Here is a 21,278-nt window from a genome sequence, read left to right on the forward strand (position 1 = left end):
TAAGCTAATCATCTGTGGAGACCTCAACCTTAAACAGAAAAGTCCATTGTGTAATAAACTAACAAAAATTATAAATTCATACAACTTATCACAAATAGTTAAACACTTTATAACAAACTAATAAAAAACTATAAAACTCACAAAGCTTATCACAAATAGCTAAACATTTTATAACAAACTAATAAAAATGATAAGCTCACACAACTTATTACAAATAGTTAAACAAAGTACTAGATTAAATCCAATTACCAATACATTTTCTCTCACAGATGTTACCATCACAAACATTACAGACAAACTCCTTAAGATAAACATCCTCCCCGATGTCCTTAGGGACCACTCCTTCGTTCTGTATCACTGGTCTTTAAAATCTGAAAAGTCAGTATCAAAAGATATTTTAACCTGTACCTTCCCTAACAAATACAAACATCTTTTACAAGCTGACCTATATGCAGTTTACAGACTCAATTACAGCCTTATTAACCTGTTAAGCTATTTTACTCCTATAAAAGGCAGGCTAGTCATTCTAAAGAAAAGAAAGATCAAAGTTAATTACATTCCATATCCTCACCTCACCTACTGGAGACAAGCCCTTTCTATTAATAACTCGCAATTCAACTCCCTTTACGCAAAATACTATAAAATTTACCCTTCTACTTTAACTTCACTGAAGCTACTTTTGATTACTCCAGATTTTCTTAATTTCACTATCTGCAAGTAAAATTTCTTAACAAAAGTAATAAGATGTTTTTTTTTACTTTAGTTATTTATCCTTTGTTATCCAGGTTAGAGCACTAATCCAGTGTTTGGTCAATCAACAAGACAACTACACTAAACACAGTGCACTGAAACACTAAACATAAGTCAATAAAAACAACTGATTTGGCATATGGTATTAGTATGGTAGTAAGATATGCAAACTTTGAGTAAGAAATGCAAGTGTTAACTTAGTCCCTCCGATGGAACTGAGGAAGTTTGCACTGTGACTTCCAAAGGGCAGAGCCTAAGCTTTTTCATTGGATCAAATTATGTTCATATTTCTGGAACCATAAGGGTTTTTAAAGAAGTGTAAATGGCAAATTCTTCAGCACAAACTATTTTTATAGTGGTAGTATTGTTTAGGTTATAGGTGTTAAACTGGATTTTATACGTCAAAGTAAACATAGCCAGATTCAATAACACCTGCTTAAAGTGTACACTAAGTGTACATGATCTGTATTCAAGAACATCCCTACCACATTTTTTTGCACTTTCTAATCGCTCAGAAAGATTATACTAAGTGTACATGTAGTCTACACTTTGTGGTAACCTTTATGAATCTCCCTCAGTATTTAAAGCTGCAAGAAAATCAGTAGAAAAACTAAAATAAGGAAGAAGAAGGTATGAGTTATGCTTGTGTTGTCTATTCACTCAGAACAGCATACACTTAATGTAGATTAGGGTAGGCTTTATTGAATCCCAGGGAGTAACTATTATGTTTGTAATATTTTGCAAACAACTTACAATATATTAACAACCTCTCAAGTTACAGACATACTGATAGCAGCATTTTATTCATATGTTTGAGATCTTTCAAATGAGGCTAAGCAGTACTGTCTGTGCTACTTGGTTGCCAAGATACTTAGAAATATATGAAATGTATGACAGTATGAATAAATACTATATAAACAACAACTAATATCTTTTTCTGTATGACAATATAAATAAATACTATTTATACAATGACTGGCCATTAATGTTCAGAAACAAGCCCTCTGATTGGCCAGCCCAACCAGCATGCCCATTGTAAATCTGAGAATATACCAATGGAAAAAGGTCCGGTCGCCCGGACTTTTTCCCAGTAGTATATCTCATAATTTGTTTTACTTTTCTTTCTTTTTTTGAATAAAAAAAGAAAACTGAATAGTTGAAACAAATGAGGGAGATGGTGCAGACAAAAATAAGAGGATAATCAGGTACGTTCTGCAAATTTAAAAAACTTACCTGATTATCCTTTTATTTTGTCTGTCCCAACTCTCCCAGACATAAAAAGTTTCCTAGTTTCTTTTTTATATTCAATTTAAAAAAAAAAAAAAGAAGAAGCAGCAATGGTGATCTTCCTTTCTCTATTGTGACCTTTGCACAGCACTGATGTACTGCATAAGATTGGGAACACAAGTTCCATACACATGCACAGTACATCAAAAAAAGCCCCAGGATACCTGCAAAATGCAGAAGGGTAGCACAGTTGCATTATACAAAGACATTATTTAAGTAAAGTAAGTATTTTTTTCTTAAATAATGTCATTATATAAGAGCAATAACCCACGGCTGGGTGTGGGCAATGCTGGACTTACCCACGATTGGCTTTGTTTGGTCACTTGGGCTTTGTCCTTGTGACCAAACCACACCAACCGTGGCTAAATCCAGCATTATCCACACCCAGCCGTGGGTTATTGCTTAATTAAACAACAACTAATATTGCATTCCCTGCACTAGACAGAGGTCAAATATCAATACAGCTGTGTTTGCTATTGTGCAAGCTTTAAGATGATTTTTTTAAATACTTTGTATGTAGCATGGTTTTTAAATTATTAATTCAAATATGAACAAGCAATATTTGATGCTTAGAGGTGTCAGTAGGCCATAACTGTAGAAGCCCCTGCAGCCATCACTCAGCTCTAATGAGTTAAATTGGTATTTACAATACTTTAGTAAGAGTTGCTAAAACCTCAACAAGTTCCAGGTTGGTATCATGACAGATATGGTATGAAAGATGGCAGGCCTAACAAACATCATCACACCTCCACATATCCCCAGCCATATGACCACACAGCAGGCACTGCACCTAAGTCTAAAGGAAGTGCTATATCTAATAATGAACTAAGTTTTGGCAACAACACAAAAGTGGAAAAGGGCATGGAAAGTCAGAGGTAAATCAGAGAGGAAAACAGATGCTTACATTGAAAGCTCCTGTGTAATAACAAAAACAATTTGGTCATTGAAGCAGTTCATCACTGGTTTGACAGTCTGTCTACATAATGAATGAGGCAGAACCTTACCATGTATTACAGCAATAACACAGTAGGGGTATCTCACAGACATGAAGAAATTCATGTCTCTCTTTGACAACTTGCATAACTCATATTCTGTTAATAAGGAGTATGCTGTGGTCATTGAAGAAATTACACGAGCCATAGATCACCACAGTAAAAACAGATGATTTAGAAAATAGATCACAAACAGTGTTTTATAGTGAGATATAATTTGTAGTAAAACAAATTGTTGCTAGACAAAAAGAAGAATCCCACAGACACACCAACAGAGGTTGGTCTCTTAAGATGTAGCATGTTGATACAAAAAAAATAATGAATCCTCAGGATGACACAGTCACAAAAGAGCCCTACACCACAGTGGTCTGTGAAAGAAATGTAAAGGACCGAAAAAAAGAATGGAGAAAAATATGGTCATAGGGACTGGTGTAAGAACCCATCACCTGGAATATTTTGCAAAAAAGCAATAGGTGATCAGATACTTTTTATGGCTCTTCAGATGCTGCTAATGAGCACTTCTGGTCATTACAGTCTTACGAGATATGGATAGTACTCCAAGCAGAAGGAATACACCACTGGTGTGAACTTCCCTGTGTCATCCATTGTGAAACAGCTACAATTCTGTCTTCAGCTTTTATGGAGCAGCACAAATAGTATCCAGTGGTGGACTGTGTCAGGGGCATACCTCTCAACCTGGAAACATCAAAAATCCGGACAAGGCCCATGAAAAATAGGTACAAATCTGTACGCTGATTAACATCTAATTTGCATACATAATTATGTAACTCCACCCACTCCAATGGAATTGTGGGATATCAACTTTCAAACTCAAACTGAAGAACAGACAACCAAAATATGGCACCAGAGTCTCCCTGCAGCCATTCCAATTGTCCGATTACCTGGCTATTTCACCCCATTTACCATAAACACTAAGTCTGCTAACTACTTTACTTCTATAATGATTATTCGGATTTTATTTTTACATTTTACAGCACAAAGACTAATAGATATCTGCTAAACAAAGCAATACTGTCTCCCAATGAAATTATACTTGGCATGAAAACTTCTCTACCCTTGAAACTCACATTCATTGAAACAGCATTGAAACACACACCACATCCAAAGAGAATGCATTCTGGTCAGTGATGGATAAAGATTACCTTTGGACTGTTTTCAAATCATTGGCCCATTGCACACAAAATAAGAAACATACATGTGTTCTTTTCTTTGGTACACCTCCCTGACTTTATTAAATTACATTCCTTGTATAATACAGCACACTTGTTAGACAGAGCACATTTTAAATGTATTATTTGAACATTTTTCAAGTAGGCTGTACTGTAGGCAATGAAACAAAATGCATGAACAATAATGACAAAACTGCCCAATTCAGAACATTTCCATCATAAAAGTCTACTTCCACACCCACACTATAAATAGAATAACAGTTGTGTAAGCCATAGGCATCTTACACAGCTTCTCGCACTTTTCAATTTCATTGTTTTTTTTGGGGGGGGGGACAAAAGGTCAAAAACCAGGGACACATTTTAAACATATAATTTTGGAAAGTTGCTAGAATAAAATGTGTTACTACCATGCATTTTACTGGCAAGTCTTGAACCCAGGACCCTATGCACTACAGTCAGAGCAACATACCACTATGCCAAAATCAGCAGTTTTCTGAAAAATAGGAAAACTGAAACTTAATAGCTATCATTTAGTGAATTCAGTTCTCACTTCTCCCCATAGCTCTCAACCTCTTAGCACCAAAAACCTGAACAAAGCCAATAATGGGGAAATAAAAATTCAGTTCTCACCAATATCATATTATAAAAATCTACAAGCTTCAAACTATTCATTTACAGTGTACTAGCTGACTAATATATGTTTTCCAGGCTAGGATGGACTCCACATGATAGTTATCACTAGTGCACTAAGATATTATAAACAGTTCCATTACTCTTTTATTTTAAAATGCACACCATGGAATATTTGATTTTTTAAACAGGCACAGTGTGAGATGTTTAGTAAGCCTTTTCACTCTTAAAAGATGGATCATGATCTCAACTTTAGCAATTATACTAAATAAGGAAAGAATAAAACTGGTAGACTTGCCTCAATGCAGTGGCTACCTGCTGAACTACAAACACACACACAAACAATCACACACAAACACCCACAGACATACACAAACACAGAAAAAACATGGAAATAAACATAAATAACACAGGACTGAAACCACTAACTTATGGGTTTATAGTACAAGATACAGAAATATCAATACCCTGGTATATGTCTTCTGCGGTTGTCATTGTGTAATGTATTCAGCCACTGCTACATACCACCATGTCATGTATAAACATGACTTTTGTTTCAATGGCCATATCTAGTCACTGGCAATGCATAATGAACAATGTATAGAAATGATCATCCTTTATAGGAAAAATGCATCTTAATCCTGACCCATTACTTTGTTTTTTAAGATACAGTTGCCAAAATGGGATTTAATGACTCATTTTGCTAAAATTTTGTCCCCAAAAAGTACTGATTCTTCACAAAAAAATAATGTTATATTCAAGTGTTCAATATAATATGGTCTGGATTGCATTTGCTCAAGAAAGAATGCACATATATGTCATAGCTCTTAACTCTTAGCATAAAAACCCTGGACAAAGCTCACAAGTGGTATATACACACACACACACACACACACACACACACACACACACACACACACACACACACACACAGTAATGCCTACTCATTTTAGCAATATTTTACATTAGTACTCACCATATACATGGGCGATTATAGAAACATTATCCCACCCTTGCTGTTACATGCATTACAGTGATCTTGTGCTTTAGAAGATGAGACATTAAAAAGACACTGGTTGGGAGGGGGACTTCTGTTCCTCACAGCAGGACCACAAGTAACTTGAAATTATGTACAGCATAGATGTGGCAGCCCCGTTGCTCGATATCAATTATACTGCAAAAACTAACTAAACTTGCACAAAAACTTAGAAAGCTAAACACTGAGCACTCCAAACGTACACGGCACTTCCACCAATGTAAAAGTTCTCAAGAAAGTCACGAAGATATATACGTGGACACTGACACTTTATTGAAGAAGTTAAAGCGCTTTTCGTCATCCGAATAGGATGACTTCCTCAGAACAAATTCAAAGAAATATACAATCCTCTTAAATAGTCCTTTACCTTCAATTAGTAAAACCAATCGTCATTAATTAGCAGTTAAAGCTATATTCTCCACATACTGGGAAACTGGGTAACCTGATGTTATGGTAACCCACACTTACATATAGTGTCAAATATATAGTGTTTACTATTCAATGTTTCATCAAAATAAATAGAAATGTCCATACATTTGTAATAATTGTGAAAATATGTGTATGTCTGTACACTTAGATGTAACAAAGCAAGTGTACAAGCTGAAAATATATATGTGTATATGTATACACGGTTCAGTGTTAAAACATAACTTGCAAAACACATAAAACACATATCAAATAACAAATGTTTTGCAACAAATTGTTAAAAAGTTATAAAAAAATTATAAAAAATTTATCAAAAATTCTACAACAAATGCTCTAATAAAAATACTCATAAATTTACTATAATATTAATAAATACACCTAAACCACTAAAAATAATTACATTTAACTAAAAATAACATCTAGTGTCTTAAACGTCTAAGTTTAAGCAAACAACTAATTGAACATAGGTCATTCAGACCAGGAAAAGAATAAGAGTTCAATTTTATTTGCCATTTCAATTCTTTTTCTTCAAGAAGCAAGGGTAAAGGAGCCCCCTGCTGATGTTCAAAAACTTGATCAATAATCACAAATTTAAAACTGTGTTCTGGATTCACAGATATATGCTTAGCTAACGCGTTCTCCTGCTTGTTCTTTTTAATAGCGTAAAGGTGTTCGTATATACGGTCCTGGAGTCTACGATCGGTCTTACCTACGTAGAATCCAGGACACTGTTGGCAAAGGGCCAAGTAAACTATCCTACGAGTTTTACAATTTGTTCTGTGTTGTATCCTGTATGTTCTTCCATTTATAGTAAACTTATTAGTCTCAAGAATACTACTACACCTACTACAACTCTGACATTTAAAGGTGCCAGGTGTTTTAGCAAACTGACTTGGGTGTCTTTCAAGTAAGTTTTTCAAGTTGTTTCCTCTTCGGAATGTTATTTGTGGCCTAGTACCAACTTTTTGGTAAAGACATGGGTTAGTTTTAAAAATATCCCAGTTCTTTTTAATAATGTCAACTACTCCGTAACTGTTAACATTATAAGTAAGAATAAGTCTGGGATAGTTGTCATTCACAATGGGATGTTGTACTGTTCCTTTGGCAGTACAATCAGTGGTCGCTGTAGTGTCGTTCCATAGATCTATTTCTGTGTTATTCACCAATAGATCCAAGTTTCCACTTAACAAAGGTTTAAAAGTTCCCATTTGTCTCTTACGTGAGACCTCACCTATTAGATCATCAAGAAGGGAAGTTGGATAACCCCTTAATAAAAACATAGTTCTCAGAAGTTCACATTCAGCACTAAAGTCTGAATCAAGACTTACAATACGAGCTGCCCTCACCAGCTGTCCCTTAACAACTGATCTTTTCTGAAAGTTAGGGTGACAGCTGGTGAAGTGCAAAAATGAATTAGAGTGTGTAGATTTTCTATGAATAGTGGACACAAAAACTTTTAAGTCGTCCCTTTTCTCAAGCCATATATCTAAATACGCTATGGCTTGTGTACTGAAGGATGATGTAAATTTCAAGAATGGTGTAGAGGCATTGAAGGTATTCAATATACTTTGACCAAATACTTCATCCCCATCAAACATAATAAAAATATCGTCCAAGTACCTGGTGTAAAAATGTATTCTCGGCCTCAAAATATCATTCTTAAATACGTGATTTTTCTCCCAGAAAGCCATTACCATGTTGGCTAAGCTTGCCCCACACGGGGAACCCATTGCCACCCCAACTTTCTGACGGTAGAAATTATCACCTAACTTAAAAAAGTTGTTGTGTAAAATTATTTCAAGAAGTTCTATCACTAGTGAGATTTCATTACTGGTGGCATTTTTCACTTTTAGTGTGGCTGCTACCCACTCCAAGGCTATATCATGGGGAATACACGTATAAAGATCTTTAACGTCCACCGTGAGGAAATTGTAGTTGGATTGATATTCTATTGTGTTGATCTTAGATAAAAAAGACCAGGAATCTTTACAAATGTAAATCTCATCAGCTAGATATTTTTTGAGGATAGAATCCACTACTTTCGCACATGTGTAAGTGGGTGAACCTCTACTATCCACTAAGGGCCGCATCGGGGGCTCACTGATGTTCTTATGAATTTTGGGTATACCAAATAACCTAGGGTATTTGGGATGTAAAACAAGCATGTAGTTGTAGCGGTCATCGTTTAACCTTCCTTCAATATACATGTCTTCAATACTAGTTTTGATAGTAGAATAAGCCCTGTTGATTTCAGATCTCGAACTAAATTCATACGCATCATCATCGACCAATTTGGTCATTCTATCAAAATAATCCTCCTGGTCAAAAATAACAGCCCCTCCTCCCTTATCGGGCTTACACACACGTAAATTGTAGGCTTGGATGAATTCTAGTAGTTCATTCTCTTTGTTATTTGCAAGCTTTATATAGGTTTTAGTCAAATGTTTGGAACTGTGTCTCAAGTCTAACTCGCACATAGTTTCAAATAGTTGAAGCAAAGGGTGCAAGGGTGGGTTGAACGTACTAGAGATCCTAAAAGGGTTCCTGTTGTTACCGTTTGGCTCGTATCCCCCAAGCATCAAACTAAAATTAAATTTCCGAGTGAAAAATTTTAAATCCAAGGTTGTGTTGACAATATTGAAGCTGTTTTTAGGGACATAGGTATATCCCTTTGCTAATAGGTCAATTAATTCGTCAGGTATAATTACCGAGGTAAAGTTGTAAATCCTAAAATCCCCAGTATCATTCACTTTAATATCTGGTTTAAGAGGGACTGAATTAAGCCCCTCATTCCCCACAATAGGCCCCAAATCAACAACATCTTCAACCACTGGTACACTAGAGATAACATTGTTACATGACTCATTCAAAAAGTCAAAAGGGGCTAAATCAAGCCCCTCATTCCCCTCAACAGACCCCAACTCAACAACATCTTCAACAACTGGTACACTCGAGGTAACATTGTTACGTGACTCATTCAAAAAGTCATTAAATAATAAAAGATTGACAGGTGGTATAACATCAATACATGTTGGCACTGAGTGTGCTTCAGTAAGTTGTTCAAAATTGTAATTTTCATCTACACTAATATGGTCTAAGTTTACATGGTTACAATTGTCCATCAAATTGTCAGGCTCAGGCTTGTCATAGTCACAAGGGATAGTAACATCAGTCACGTGTGTCTTGATCCCCTCATCCTGTTGTAATAAGAATTGTTCTTTTGTTTTGGTATTGCCCCCTGACGTGCACCATCGTGAAAAACCTGATGGCCTTGGTTTTGTTGGAACATTTGCCCATTTGAAGTGTTCCCTTTGTTACGGTTCAGTAACCGTTCACTACGTCTCACAGCAGGTGCATTTCCAGCACCCGCTACAATATTGGGTACCCCAGAACCATTCTGGAACCTTACGTTGTTATTAGAAGTGTTATTCACCCCTCTGTCAGATGGCAAATCATCAGAAGGAACAGCAGGTACATTACTAGTGGCCGAAGGTTGCCAAATTTGAGAGATAGGCGGCAAAGGGTAGGCTGTGCCGTTGTCATAAGCAGCGCAGTCCCGCTCCAGTTTTTTAATCTTATTCAGTCTTAATTTCCCCAAATACTGGTCAACGCTGTAGAAGCTTCGATCATAATCAAACTTGTATCTATCAAATTCGATGTTAAATTTAATAGATGCATCCAGTTCAATGATTTCGTTACTCAGATCATTTACCCATATAGTGTAGTGCTTTATCATCAATCTTAATAAATCAGCCCCGTTCCGTTCAAACAAAACTACCAGTTCTTTATGAAAATCGGAGTTAGGCACCAACCCCGTAGGGTACTGATGGTGCCTTAACCCCTTCGGTATTATATTGCATAATAAACATTCGTTAAAATAATTAATTTCTAATTGCAACTTTTTCATCTTAACTAAAAGTTGGTCGAACTTCTGGATTGATGACGATTGGTTTTACTAATTGAAGGTAAATGACTATTTAAGAGGATTGTATATTTCTTTGAATTTGTTCTGAGGAAGTCATCCTATTCGGATGACGAAAAGCGCTTTAACTTCTTCAATAAAGTGTCAGTGTCCACGTATATATCTTCGTGACTTTCTTGAGAACTTTTACATTGGTGGAAGTGCCGTGTACGTTTGGAGTGCTCAGTGTTTAGCTTTCTTCGATATCAATTATGCCAGTGCACTGTCTGTCACTGACGGGTACATATCTGTCAACTATATCTGTCAACTGCCTTCATAATTAGGAAAAAATGAGTCCAAATGTAAAGTTTCACCTTCAGTTCCATTAGGAACTTCTTTCCCTAGTAGCATTCCTATTTTGTTACTCAGATATAATGACAACACTTCCAAGATCTTGTCTGAAAAAGAAGGCTACAGGTACCCAGTTGACTAAAACTTGGAGAAACGAATACTCCCTACCTACTCTAAAATGTATTTCACTAGCACTTCACTCTTGGCTGTCTGATCAAAATAATGCAACGTGATCTACCCCCCTTAGACTAGAGAACTTAACTTACTGCTGTGCCTCCATTCTTCCTACTAGATGTCTCACTGGTCATCATATACTCTAGAAATCTTAGCCACAGTTACTTCTATTGCAAATGGGAAGTTACTTTATGAAATCAATATAACCGCAAATTACATTGAAGATTGCCAAGGGGTTAGGTTTGCAATTCTTATGCTAAACGGCAAGCAGTTTCCCAATGCGCTTCCTTCTTGCTTTGATTGGAAAAGACTGTGAAAAATGGAGGGAAAAACAGTCAAATACAGGAGCAAGGGGTGGTAGCAGCAAAGCCCACCGAGCCGCTCATAGCAGTCGTTAATGGAAAACATTCAATTAAAAGCAGTTATTAGGCAAAGTTGCTCTAAAAGCTATACAGCCTTTTGTTAATGACATGCTTCCAGTCCTACACTTGCTTCACACAACAGTAAGTGACGTTTAGTCTTAAGGATGTGTGCTGTCCTGGAAAACATACGTGCTCACTCCCCTTTCGTTCTCTATTTTTGGTTTATAATTCAAAAAGTAACAGGCCGGACATGTCCACACACACACCTGAAAGTTTCCTTACATACCGGTTCCTGAAGAGTCAGTCGTTCTTCTCTATTAGAAGAGTGCAGTTCCCTGAACATAATGCATTAGTTCTTTGCCATTCCCGCTCACCAGGCCAGCCGTAAATGCATGCATGATGTCCTTCAGCTCAATTCTGACAGGCTGGTAGCCCTGAGGAAGCTGATGCCACCATGCACGTGGCATGAAATTATCAGACAGACACTTTTCAATTGATAGAAAAGTGTCTTGGGTAAGAGTATAAAGGTCAGAGATATTTCTAGCAGTGCAGACAAGAGTTGAGTGGTCAGCATTTTGAATTAGAGCAGATTTTTTGCAGGAGGTATGAAGTTCATTCATAAAGATGTTAAACAAGAGGGGACCCAAGACTGACCTTGGGGCACCCCAGTAGGCACTGAAAGGTAGGGTGAACAGGAGGAGAGCCATCGAAAAGATTGTTGTCTATAAGACAAGTAGCTAGAGAAAAAGGCTGGGGTGAAAGCAGATAGATTGAGGTTAGTAAGTTCAAATAGTAGTAAAGGATGAGAGACAGTGTTGAAGGCTTTGGAGAGGTCAAGGAAAAGACAGGTTATAAGGTAGTTGTTATCCCAGGCCTCAGGTACAGTATGTGTAAATGATAGGAGGGCTGTAGCAGAGTTGTGGTTGGGACAGAAGTCATGTTGAGTGGGTGTGAGAAGGTTCTGCTGGAGGAAATAGTTTAGGAACTGAGTATGTATACATTTTTCGAGTATTTTGGAAAGAGGAGAGAGAATGGCAATTGGTCAAAAATTAGATGGGTCAGTGGAGTTTCCCCCTTTATGAAGGGGGAGGGTGAAGAAGGATTTCTAAATCTCTGGCACTGTTGCTTTCTATATATATCTATTGATTAATAGGGATACAGGGTAAGCTATGGATTCAGCAGCTAGTTTGAGGAAAGTGGGTGGGAGATTGACAGAGGTAGGAGAGCATGGTTTAAGCTTCAGTAGGAATGATTTAATGTAGGCAATAGGAACTGGTTGAAATGTGAAGAGGTCATTGTTGTGAGGGTTGGGAGGGGTAGAGGGGGGTATATATTTTGGAGTTAGAGGGTGTAAGTTTCTGGACAGTGTCAATGAAGTGACTATTGAGAAGGGCAGCAGTTTCTAGAGGAGTGTTATTTGGGAAAGGGGAGTAATTTGAAGGGCATCCAGGACTGAGGAGGTTATTTAAGGTAATCCAGAATTTCCATGGATTGGGTTTGCTATTATTTGCTATTAATCTGTGGAGAGTTAAAATAGGATTTTCTGTCACTACTGACATGTATTTTGACAAGGTTAAGAAGTTCTTTGTACTCTTGTAACAGGGGACATTCTTTGGTCTTAGTCCAGGCTTTCCAAGTACTATCATGCTTATGCATGAGGTATCTGGTTTCCTTAGAAAGCCAGAAAGCATAATTGGATTTGGTTCTAATTCTCCTGGTAGAGGCAAGGGAGTTAAGAGTATCTAGGAATATTTTGTTAAATTTAAGCACTGCTTCATTGAGAGGGATCTGTTTGAGGATGGACCAGTCAATACTAGAGAAATTAATTGAATTGGGTGGTATTAAAGTTGTAGAGTTTGCAACAGTCCATATAAGAGTGTGGTTTAGGTACTTGGGTAGTGTGTCATAGGATGGAAGTAGGAAGATGGTCACTTAAAGAGTATGGTAAGGTAAGTGGACTGTGGTAAAGGCTAGGAGAGTTAGTGAGGATCCACTTTATGGTAGAGTTGGAAGAAGAGGTACTTACTGTGCAGGCAGATGGCGGATGTTATCAGTTGGTAGAAACCATGTAGGCTGATGCTATGTTGTGAGAGTAAGTAGTAAGTTTGGTCCAGTTGATGTTAACATCACCAAGGATGAGGGTTTCATATGGTATACTGTGTGAGAACCAGGATAGAATAGATTCCAGGGTTGGAATATTCTTTCCTGGGGGATATATATGGAAGCAATGACAAATTTCTTGTGAGGGTTTACATGGCAATTAAGGATGATAAGTTAAGCTGGGTGGAAGTCTGGAGTAGGGATGGTGATAGGTGAAAGGTTAAGGCTATCAGAATATAGGATGGCAACGCCATCACCTTTTTTTAGAAATTCTATCATATCGGTAGATATTATAGCTAGATGGAAGTATTTCTTTGTTCGTTATGTGGGGTTTTAGCCAAGTTTCTGATAAGGCTAGGATGTGAGGGGTGGTTTGGGCAATCCGGGAATGTAGCTCAGTTATTTTGGTAGTGAGGCTTTGAATATTTATAGAACAGATAGAGAGGTTTTTGTGTAGTGAGGTTTGGTAGGAGGGAAGATGAGGAGGGTAAGATAGGTGGGGAGATGGGGTGGAGGAGGGGATATGGGGTGTAGGGTTATGGGAAGGGGGCCAGGATTGGGGTGGATGCTGCCAGCTAGTAGTAAGGTACTAGGAAATGAAGTTAACTTAATTTGTAACAGGAGATAGTAGTGTGGTTTTGGTTTGGTTTTGTAGGAGATAGGGTAGTTCTCTAATATAGTTAGTTTATGAAAGTAGTTAATGGAGAAGTTGAAGAGAGATGGGGAGGTTAAGTAGAAGTGAGCTGGAGAGGGTGATTTGGGGATACGTATGGTAGGAGACTACATGAAATGCTGGGAAAGGTTGGTGTGATAGGAGGTTAAAGCAGAGAGCAGAGTTAGAATTGGTAAGGTATAAAAGAAGCATGATAGGTTGGGTGGGGAGTAAAAGTGAGGGATATGTGGAAGAGTTGGTTTGGGAACAGGAAGTCTTGTAGCAGGTAGAGAAGGTGTTGAGGTTGGGTGGTAGCAGGCAGGAAGTGGATTATGAGTGTTTGAAATGGACAGGAAGGGGAGGGTCTGGAGAGGATAAAAGTAATTGATTTGAGGGTGGGTGGAAATGGGGGTAGGGTAGGCGAGCAAAGTGACCCCGAGCATAGCGAGGGTGAATGGAGCGGGGCTACACCCACAGTGGCTGCAAAAGTCCCCAAGAGAGACAGTCAGCGATACTGGTAAGTCTGGTCTCAGAAGAGGCAGAAGAGAGTATAGAAAAAGGCACAGGGAGAAATCTAAGGAGTAAGGAAGCTATCAAAGGCCAGCAGGATAGGGCAGTGCAGGAGGGCATGCTAGAGAGAAAATACTCAGAGATGGGAGCACAAGAGATAGAGATCTACAGAGTAAGAGCATCTGTAGAAAACAAGAGAGGGGGAGAAAAGAGTAGCTGAAAAATGGAGGACTAGGAAGTGGCCCAGAGATGTGCAAGAGGCAGCGACTAGGGGAAAAACACAACATTGGTAAGATGCTTAACAAATAACTATATCAGGACATACTTCAAATTACACCCAAAACAAAAATTAAGAGTTATAGAAGGCCCCATTCTGAATAAGTTTTTAGGAATGTAAGAAATGTAGGACATTTTGTTTTCATTTTCTATCATAGCTAAAGAAGGTCTATAATCATAATTATTTCATTCTTGCTTCCCACCCCTGATAGCAGAATGGTTCATTCCATTTAAAAAAGACTAAACTCCCCCATTAGCATTATATTCTTATCACCACATATGCTCATATTCTGTTCATCATTAGCTCATCTATCCTTGAAGTATGTGGTAGCCCATATATAGTGTCTATCCACCAGTTCTTCACCCTTCCCATTTCAGCTATGTTGCTAAGTAACTCACTTGTATAGGTTCTACTCTCTCTCTACCTCCTCTCAATTTACCCCTTTTTCATCAGCTGCTTCTACTACCATTTCTCATTTAATCCAATTTCTCATACACAGTGCCTCTCCTCCTCCATCCCTGCTTTACCAATAAGTTTGGACTATGCAGGAAGACTGTGATTGTTCTGGCTGTGATTTAAAATGTACACTGTCAGACTACAATGGCACACTATCTGCTAACTGGGCAAATTAAGCAAATGTATACCAAATGCAAAAATGATGGGTTGGGAAAATCAATAAAATAGTAAAAGAAGTTAAAAAAATCATGATTTTACACAGAGGCACAAAAGAATGTATTAAATTAATACTGTCCTTACCTGTATCTATGACATGCAACACTGGAGTTGAATAATTCTTGCTCCAGTCAAGGTGGTGCAATATACTACAGTACGTGCTCTCACAGTAGCTCAAAAGGTACAGCCAGGCTGAGAAAGTAGACCTGTAAGAAACAGAAGCAGGAATGCTCAATTCAGAATCAGTAATACATGATGTGCCAGTTTGTTTATATTGCACAAATCAGTGAGGTATAGCTGTTGCTAAACAATAGTAAGGATAAAAAACTTAGTATAACAAAGTAGCAGATGCTGTAACAATAAGCCCAAACTAAAAACTCATAAAACATTTGATTGTCAGAATAATATTTTAATACTAATGAACTTGATCAACGAAAAATGGCTCTCCATATAGGAGATTTACATATACTCCCTCCAGTTACTGATTTAGAATACACCCTAAACAGCATACTTTACTGTGATTCAGTTCTAGAATATAATCATCCTACAGCACCGATACAAGGGTCTTGCATATTAATGAGGATACTAGAAATACCGCTTCAATTTCCAAAGTAAGATTAGTTTCTTATTCCTGCAACTCAAAGTTTTAAGGAATTAAGAAAATGTGTTAATGCACACCCTCAGGGGGTGGGAGACAGTGAGATCTATACAGCAAATCCCCAAATCAGAAAGTTTATAAGGCAAATCTCCTGCAGCTAGTGAAATTTGGACATTCTTCTGTCTGAAATACATTTAAAATTGAAATCCATAAAATGCATTAATTTCATCTGAAAAATAATCTAAGTACTGAGCATGTTCAAAAATCTGTCCCCAGAATACTGTCTGCTTTGCTTATTTTTACTTTTTTATACAAAAGCATATATTGCTAAACAGTTAAACATTTTGTTCATGACATCTGCATGGAACATTACTGTCAATTATAAACAAAACATCCTTAGACTGGTCTCCTACCCACAAAGAGAAAGAAACAGCTACAAATATAATTTTAATGCAAAATCATTTTAATGTCATGTTTATGATTCAATGTAAGCAAAGAATAAAAATATCACTATTATACAGAAACATATTTATTTTAGGTCTAAAATCACATCAATATTATATTTTTGTTCAATTTAATCTGAAAAGAACTGAAAGCCACACATTTGTTTTCAGCTAACTTCTTGTAAATGTTGCACCCTATTTACAAAAGGCCATTCATAGGTTCATAGGTATTTACTAGGTTAACAACCACAAGGGTCTTTTTATGCCTAGCCATGCATCCCAAATCTTTGACAAGTTCTGACCTAAATTCTATCTTAATTGCAACTGACAATATCTCTCTACTACAGAAAGATATTCTTTAAAAAGTTCAAGACAAGACCCTTTGAAAATCACACTTTCATTTGCCTTTCCACAGCCAAATAGCTCTTAGGAAAAGTAGACAACATCAGAACATGGAAAATATGCTTTTTTTCCCCATTTATTTATTTATATTTGTTTACCGGGAAAGTCCGACTGGGCCAGAAGCCCATTTTCAGCGGAGGCCCGGGGAGAAAAGCTCCACAAAAATACAAGCAAAATACAATAATTAGTACAACAGTATACATACACTAAGATGCAGAATACACATCATCTAGTTAGTCTATACAAAGCAATATTCAATACAGTTTTCTAGTACATACAGGTTCAAAAAGAAAAACACACAAGCATTTCAGTGAAGATCACTGTGAGAAAAATAAAATTAGTACTGTGTACATATTAAATAATAGTTATGAACAAATGAGATTTCTTTATATATATATATATATATATATATATATATATATATATATATATATGTGTGTGTGTGTGTGTGTATGTGTGTCTGTGTGTGCATGTGTGTTTTGAGTAGCAATAAACACTGAGGAGAGGGAGAAAATGAGGTAAGGAGTGGACAGTGTGTTGAGAGAGTTGTAGATATCTTGCTCACCCATAATTTATAAATGACAAAATTATCACTTTTCCCACAAAAGATTATTATTTTAGACTTCTTTACATAAGAACAACCTCTGATATAATTTAGATGCATGCTGAGTGTGTCCCCTCAGAATTGCAAAACATATTTTTGTAAATTAAGTGGCAAAAACAAAGCTCGTAAATGGCTATATGACTACAGCTGTAAAGAACCATTTCTCTGTAACTGTATCCAATATTATAACACATTTCTCAGAATAATAGATCATGGCCCTCTGCTGCAAAATTCACTTACCTGGTGGTTATAGCTGTAGCAAAAATATACATATACAACTTCATCTTCATGTATTATAATTTAATACATTATAACAATTGTAATATGAATTTTCAAGAACTTAAAGAAGCAGTTCCTTGACAGAAAGCCTGTTGTTTTAAAGTCCTTGAGATCACAAAGAGAGGGACTCAACTAAACAACTCACAGCAGTAATAATAACAACAATGTAGTTTACTGCACATGAATCTAAACTGGGAGAGGGGTCATAACTTGGTAACAAAAAGTCTCTGTATGCAGGAGAAATAAATAGCACTTTTACTTCTGTTGTAATGACAGCTTAAGTAAAGAAATATTTTAAGCCATTACTGTACTCAGTGTGCTGAGCAGATGTTTGACAAGCACCCACAATGGAAACCAAGTATAATGAAAATAATGGAAAATGTCAGATTGTGACAGTAAAAGCATATGGAGTTAAGCATCTGGCACCTATCTGTGAAAGCTTATATCTCAGCCTGTTTTTCAAATTTTACTATGCAATTCACAAGTAATAACAACATTGTATTCAGCTATAAAGGACACCTAAGACTGCTATTCTGACCTCAGGAAGACCAGTGTAGAATACCTCTGAATTTGACCCCACCACTTTAATACTAGAAAGAAAATAAATTGTAGTCATGGCACTTACAGCTGAAAAATATATTTTTCTTATAAAATATATAGGATTTCTTACTTCTGATATAATTACAACTCAGGAAATATTCATTCCAGGCTATCATTGAGTTCTGCATACTGATAAATTCAAAACAACATTGCCAATGGAAGTTCAGTATAATGCAGCATCTATATTGTAAGTTCGAAGTCTGAAAACTTCAAATCTCATACAATCAACTCCATATGAGCGAAGTTGTCAAACATTGAATTTAAAATATAAACAAACTAAAAACAAAAAAAACCTACCTGAATGCTCTATGCAGGGGGCAAGCCCCCCTGCACCCCCTGCACCTCCCACACCCCCACTACCTAAATATACCAAGTCCGAGATCGCACTACATTGAAGTGTAGGGAAATATTCCCTACGGCAAATTCCGTTGAAATGTTCGATGTTTGAAAACTTCACTCATATGATGTCGATCATATGAGATTCGAAGTTTTCAAACTTTGTACTTACGATATAAACCATGTCAAACTGTGACAGTGAGCACTTCTAGATGTAGAACAAAGTGCATGCCTACAAAAGGCCATATCTCAGTCCTCCTTTTTGATTTTATTATGAAGCTTTTAGGGAGTGACAACTGGGAAATCCACTGGAAAAAAAATACAAAAGATTCCTATTCTACTGTTAGATATTTCAGTGCAAACATACCCTGAGTTTGACCCCATTTCGTTAGTTGCTAAAACATTTGTCAAGTTAACTGTGACATATTGATATTTTTACTTCTGAAGTAATGACAGAGGAAATGTAGAGATATCCTTTCCCTTAATGCATTCAGTATACTTAGAAGAAGTTTAACATAGCACCTTCAATCAAAACTGAGCATAATGGAAAATGTCACACTGTAGCAGTATAGGTATACATTGTTTGCTATATTTAGAACTCTATATCTTTGTCCCATTTGAAATTTCATTACAAAACTTTAACATAATGACATTTGACATTTCATTACAAAACTTTAACATAATGACAACAGTGGTCTGACAGACAAAACACACCTAAGACTATAATTTTAACCCCAGAGATTCCAGTGTAGCACACATCTGAAGTTGACTCCACAGCTTTAAATGTTGAAAAGCATGGCTTTGTATCTACAGCATATTAAAACAAAAAACTATTTCTAGATAAATATACGTTTTTTACTACTAATGTAATGGCAACTCAGTAAAGAAATATTATAGGTCATTACAGTGTTCTGCATAGTGTGCAGAAGTTCAAAGCAACACTCTCAATGGAAACCACATAGACTGGAAAATGTGAGACTGTGGTAGTGATAGATCCACTTCCTATCTATAAAAGACTATATCTCAGTTTTACTTTTGAGATTTCATTATGAAATTTTCCAGTAAAATGGTAGGATGACCAGCTACAAAAACAACAAAAAGTGCTATTATACTCATAGAGGTTTCAGTACAACACTACAGTAAATATGAATGTGCTCATTAGTTGCCCAAACATTTGACATGTTACCTATGGTATTCTGAGAAATGAAAAAATGGACACATATAGGATTCTAATTTCTGATATAATGACAACTCAGTAGATAAATAGTCTATTTCATTACCATACTCTGGATACTAAGTAGAAATGCAGCAGAGCATCAACAATGGAAACAAATTACACTGTGAAAACATCACATTGTGGCACTAAAGGCAGTAAAGGCATATGTACCAAAGCAACTGGTACATATGCATCAGAGCACCAACAATGGAAGTACAATGCAAAAACATCACACTGTGGCAGTAAAGGCTTATTTAATCTCTGGTACTTATGCATTAAGGGCTTTAACACAGTCCCTCTTTCAGGTTGCAATAAAACATTATGGTAGTAACACTTGCAAATGTAGTTAAGGTTCATGTTCTAACCTCAGAAATGTCAGTGTAGCTCATTACTGAATTTGAGACAACGGCCTAAGCTGATTGGAAGCACTACATTGTAGTTACAACATTCTACAAGTGCAAAATATATTTCTGGTGAAATATATGTAATTTTATTTATAACATAATGAGAACTTATTATACACATATCCTGGACATTAGTTTTACCTGGCTTTTTGACCACATGGCAAACATCTCCCAAGTAAAGTGAAACAGTGTAACAGCAAGAGATGTCTGAAACTTTGGTCTTGTTGGGTATATATAAGAGACCATACATCAGTTCAGCAAGATAGTTAACAGTAAAAAACGGTTCAGGGAATTCTAATAAGATACTCTGGTAAGAACACTCTCAAGAATGCTACTCTGCCTCAATGATTTCACTGCACCTTACTAATGATTTACTTGCTAGCACAATGTCTCTGTCAGTAGATAGGGTACAGACCTCCCCAACTCTAAATGCAGTATGTTCTCTGGTGAAATATTTTTCTTCTGGTCTAATGAGGACTTAGTGCTTATATTTTCTAGATACTGCTTTTACCCAGTCTTACAAGCAATGGTCAAACAGCCGCAGGTGGAAGGTGAGTATAATGCCAGACTGTAAAACAAAAGCTCTCTGAAACACTGGATTTTATTTTCTTGTTGTGTATAAGACGTAATATGTCAGTTTCTCTAAGGGAATAATATAAATAATAACAAATAGAGACCTCTAATAAGAATATTTGGGTACACAAGTTCACTGCACCTCAGTCCTGATTTAAACTTCCCACCCTTCAAAACCATTCTGAAAGACTTCATAGCCAATAGATGACTCTGTTCTTGCTCAACACCAGGATAAACTAGATATCTAAATATGAACAAATATATATTCATACCTTACATCTCCTTATTTGCCCTTTTTTACTCACTTCCTTACTTATATCAATTTCTCTCCACAGGCTTTCTCTCCAAAGATACCATAAGCCTGCATTTCTCTCACTTTGTATTGGAATTCTTGTTTGTACTATACTAACTTACCTTTAATTTCTCTAACTATTAAATCATTATCATATAACGTGTCTATTTTTAACCAATTTTTTCATATTATGTCTAATTTTTTATAATTACTTAAACTGC

General features: G+C 36.5%; 1 protein-coding gene across 1 annotated transcript in view; it reads right to left on the reverse strand.

Moving 5' to 3' along the window:
* LOC122803164 (protein sel-1 homolog 3-like) overlaps positions 1-21,278 on the reverse strand; it is a 920,824-nt gene that overhangs the window by 675,889 nt on the left and 223,657 nt on the right. The window contains exon 4 of the mRNA XM_044072781.1: positions 15,395-15,516. Within this exon, the coding sequence (XP_043928716.1) occupies positions 15,395-15,516 (122 nt within the window). The remainder of the gene's footprint in view (positions 1-15,394; positions 15,517-21,278) is intronic.

The sequence above is a fragment of the Protopterus annectens genome, chromosome 5.part1, assembly GCF_019279795.1.
Source record: "Protopterus annectens isolate FY-2018-M chromosome 5.part1, PAN1.0, whole genome shotgun sequence".
NCBI classification, from domain to species: domain Eukaryota; kingdom Metazoa; phylum Chordata; order Ceratodontiformes; family Protopteridae; genus Protopterus; species Protopterus annectens.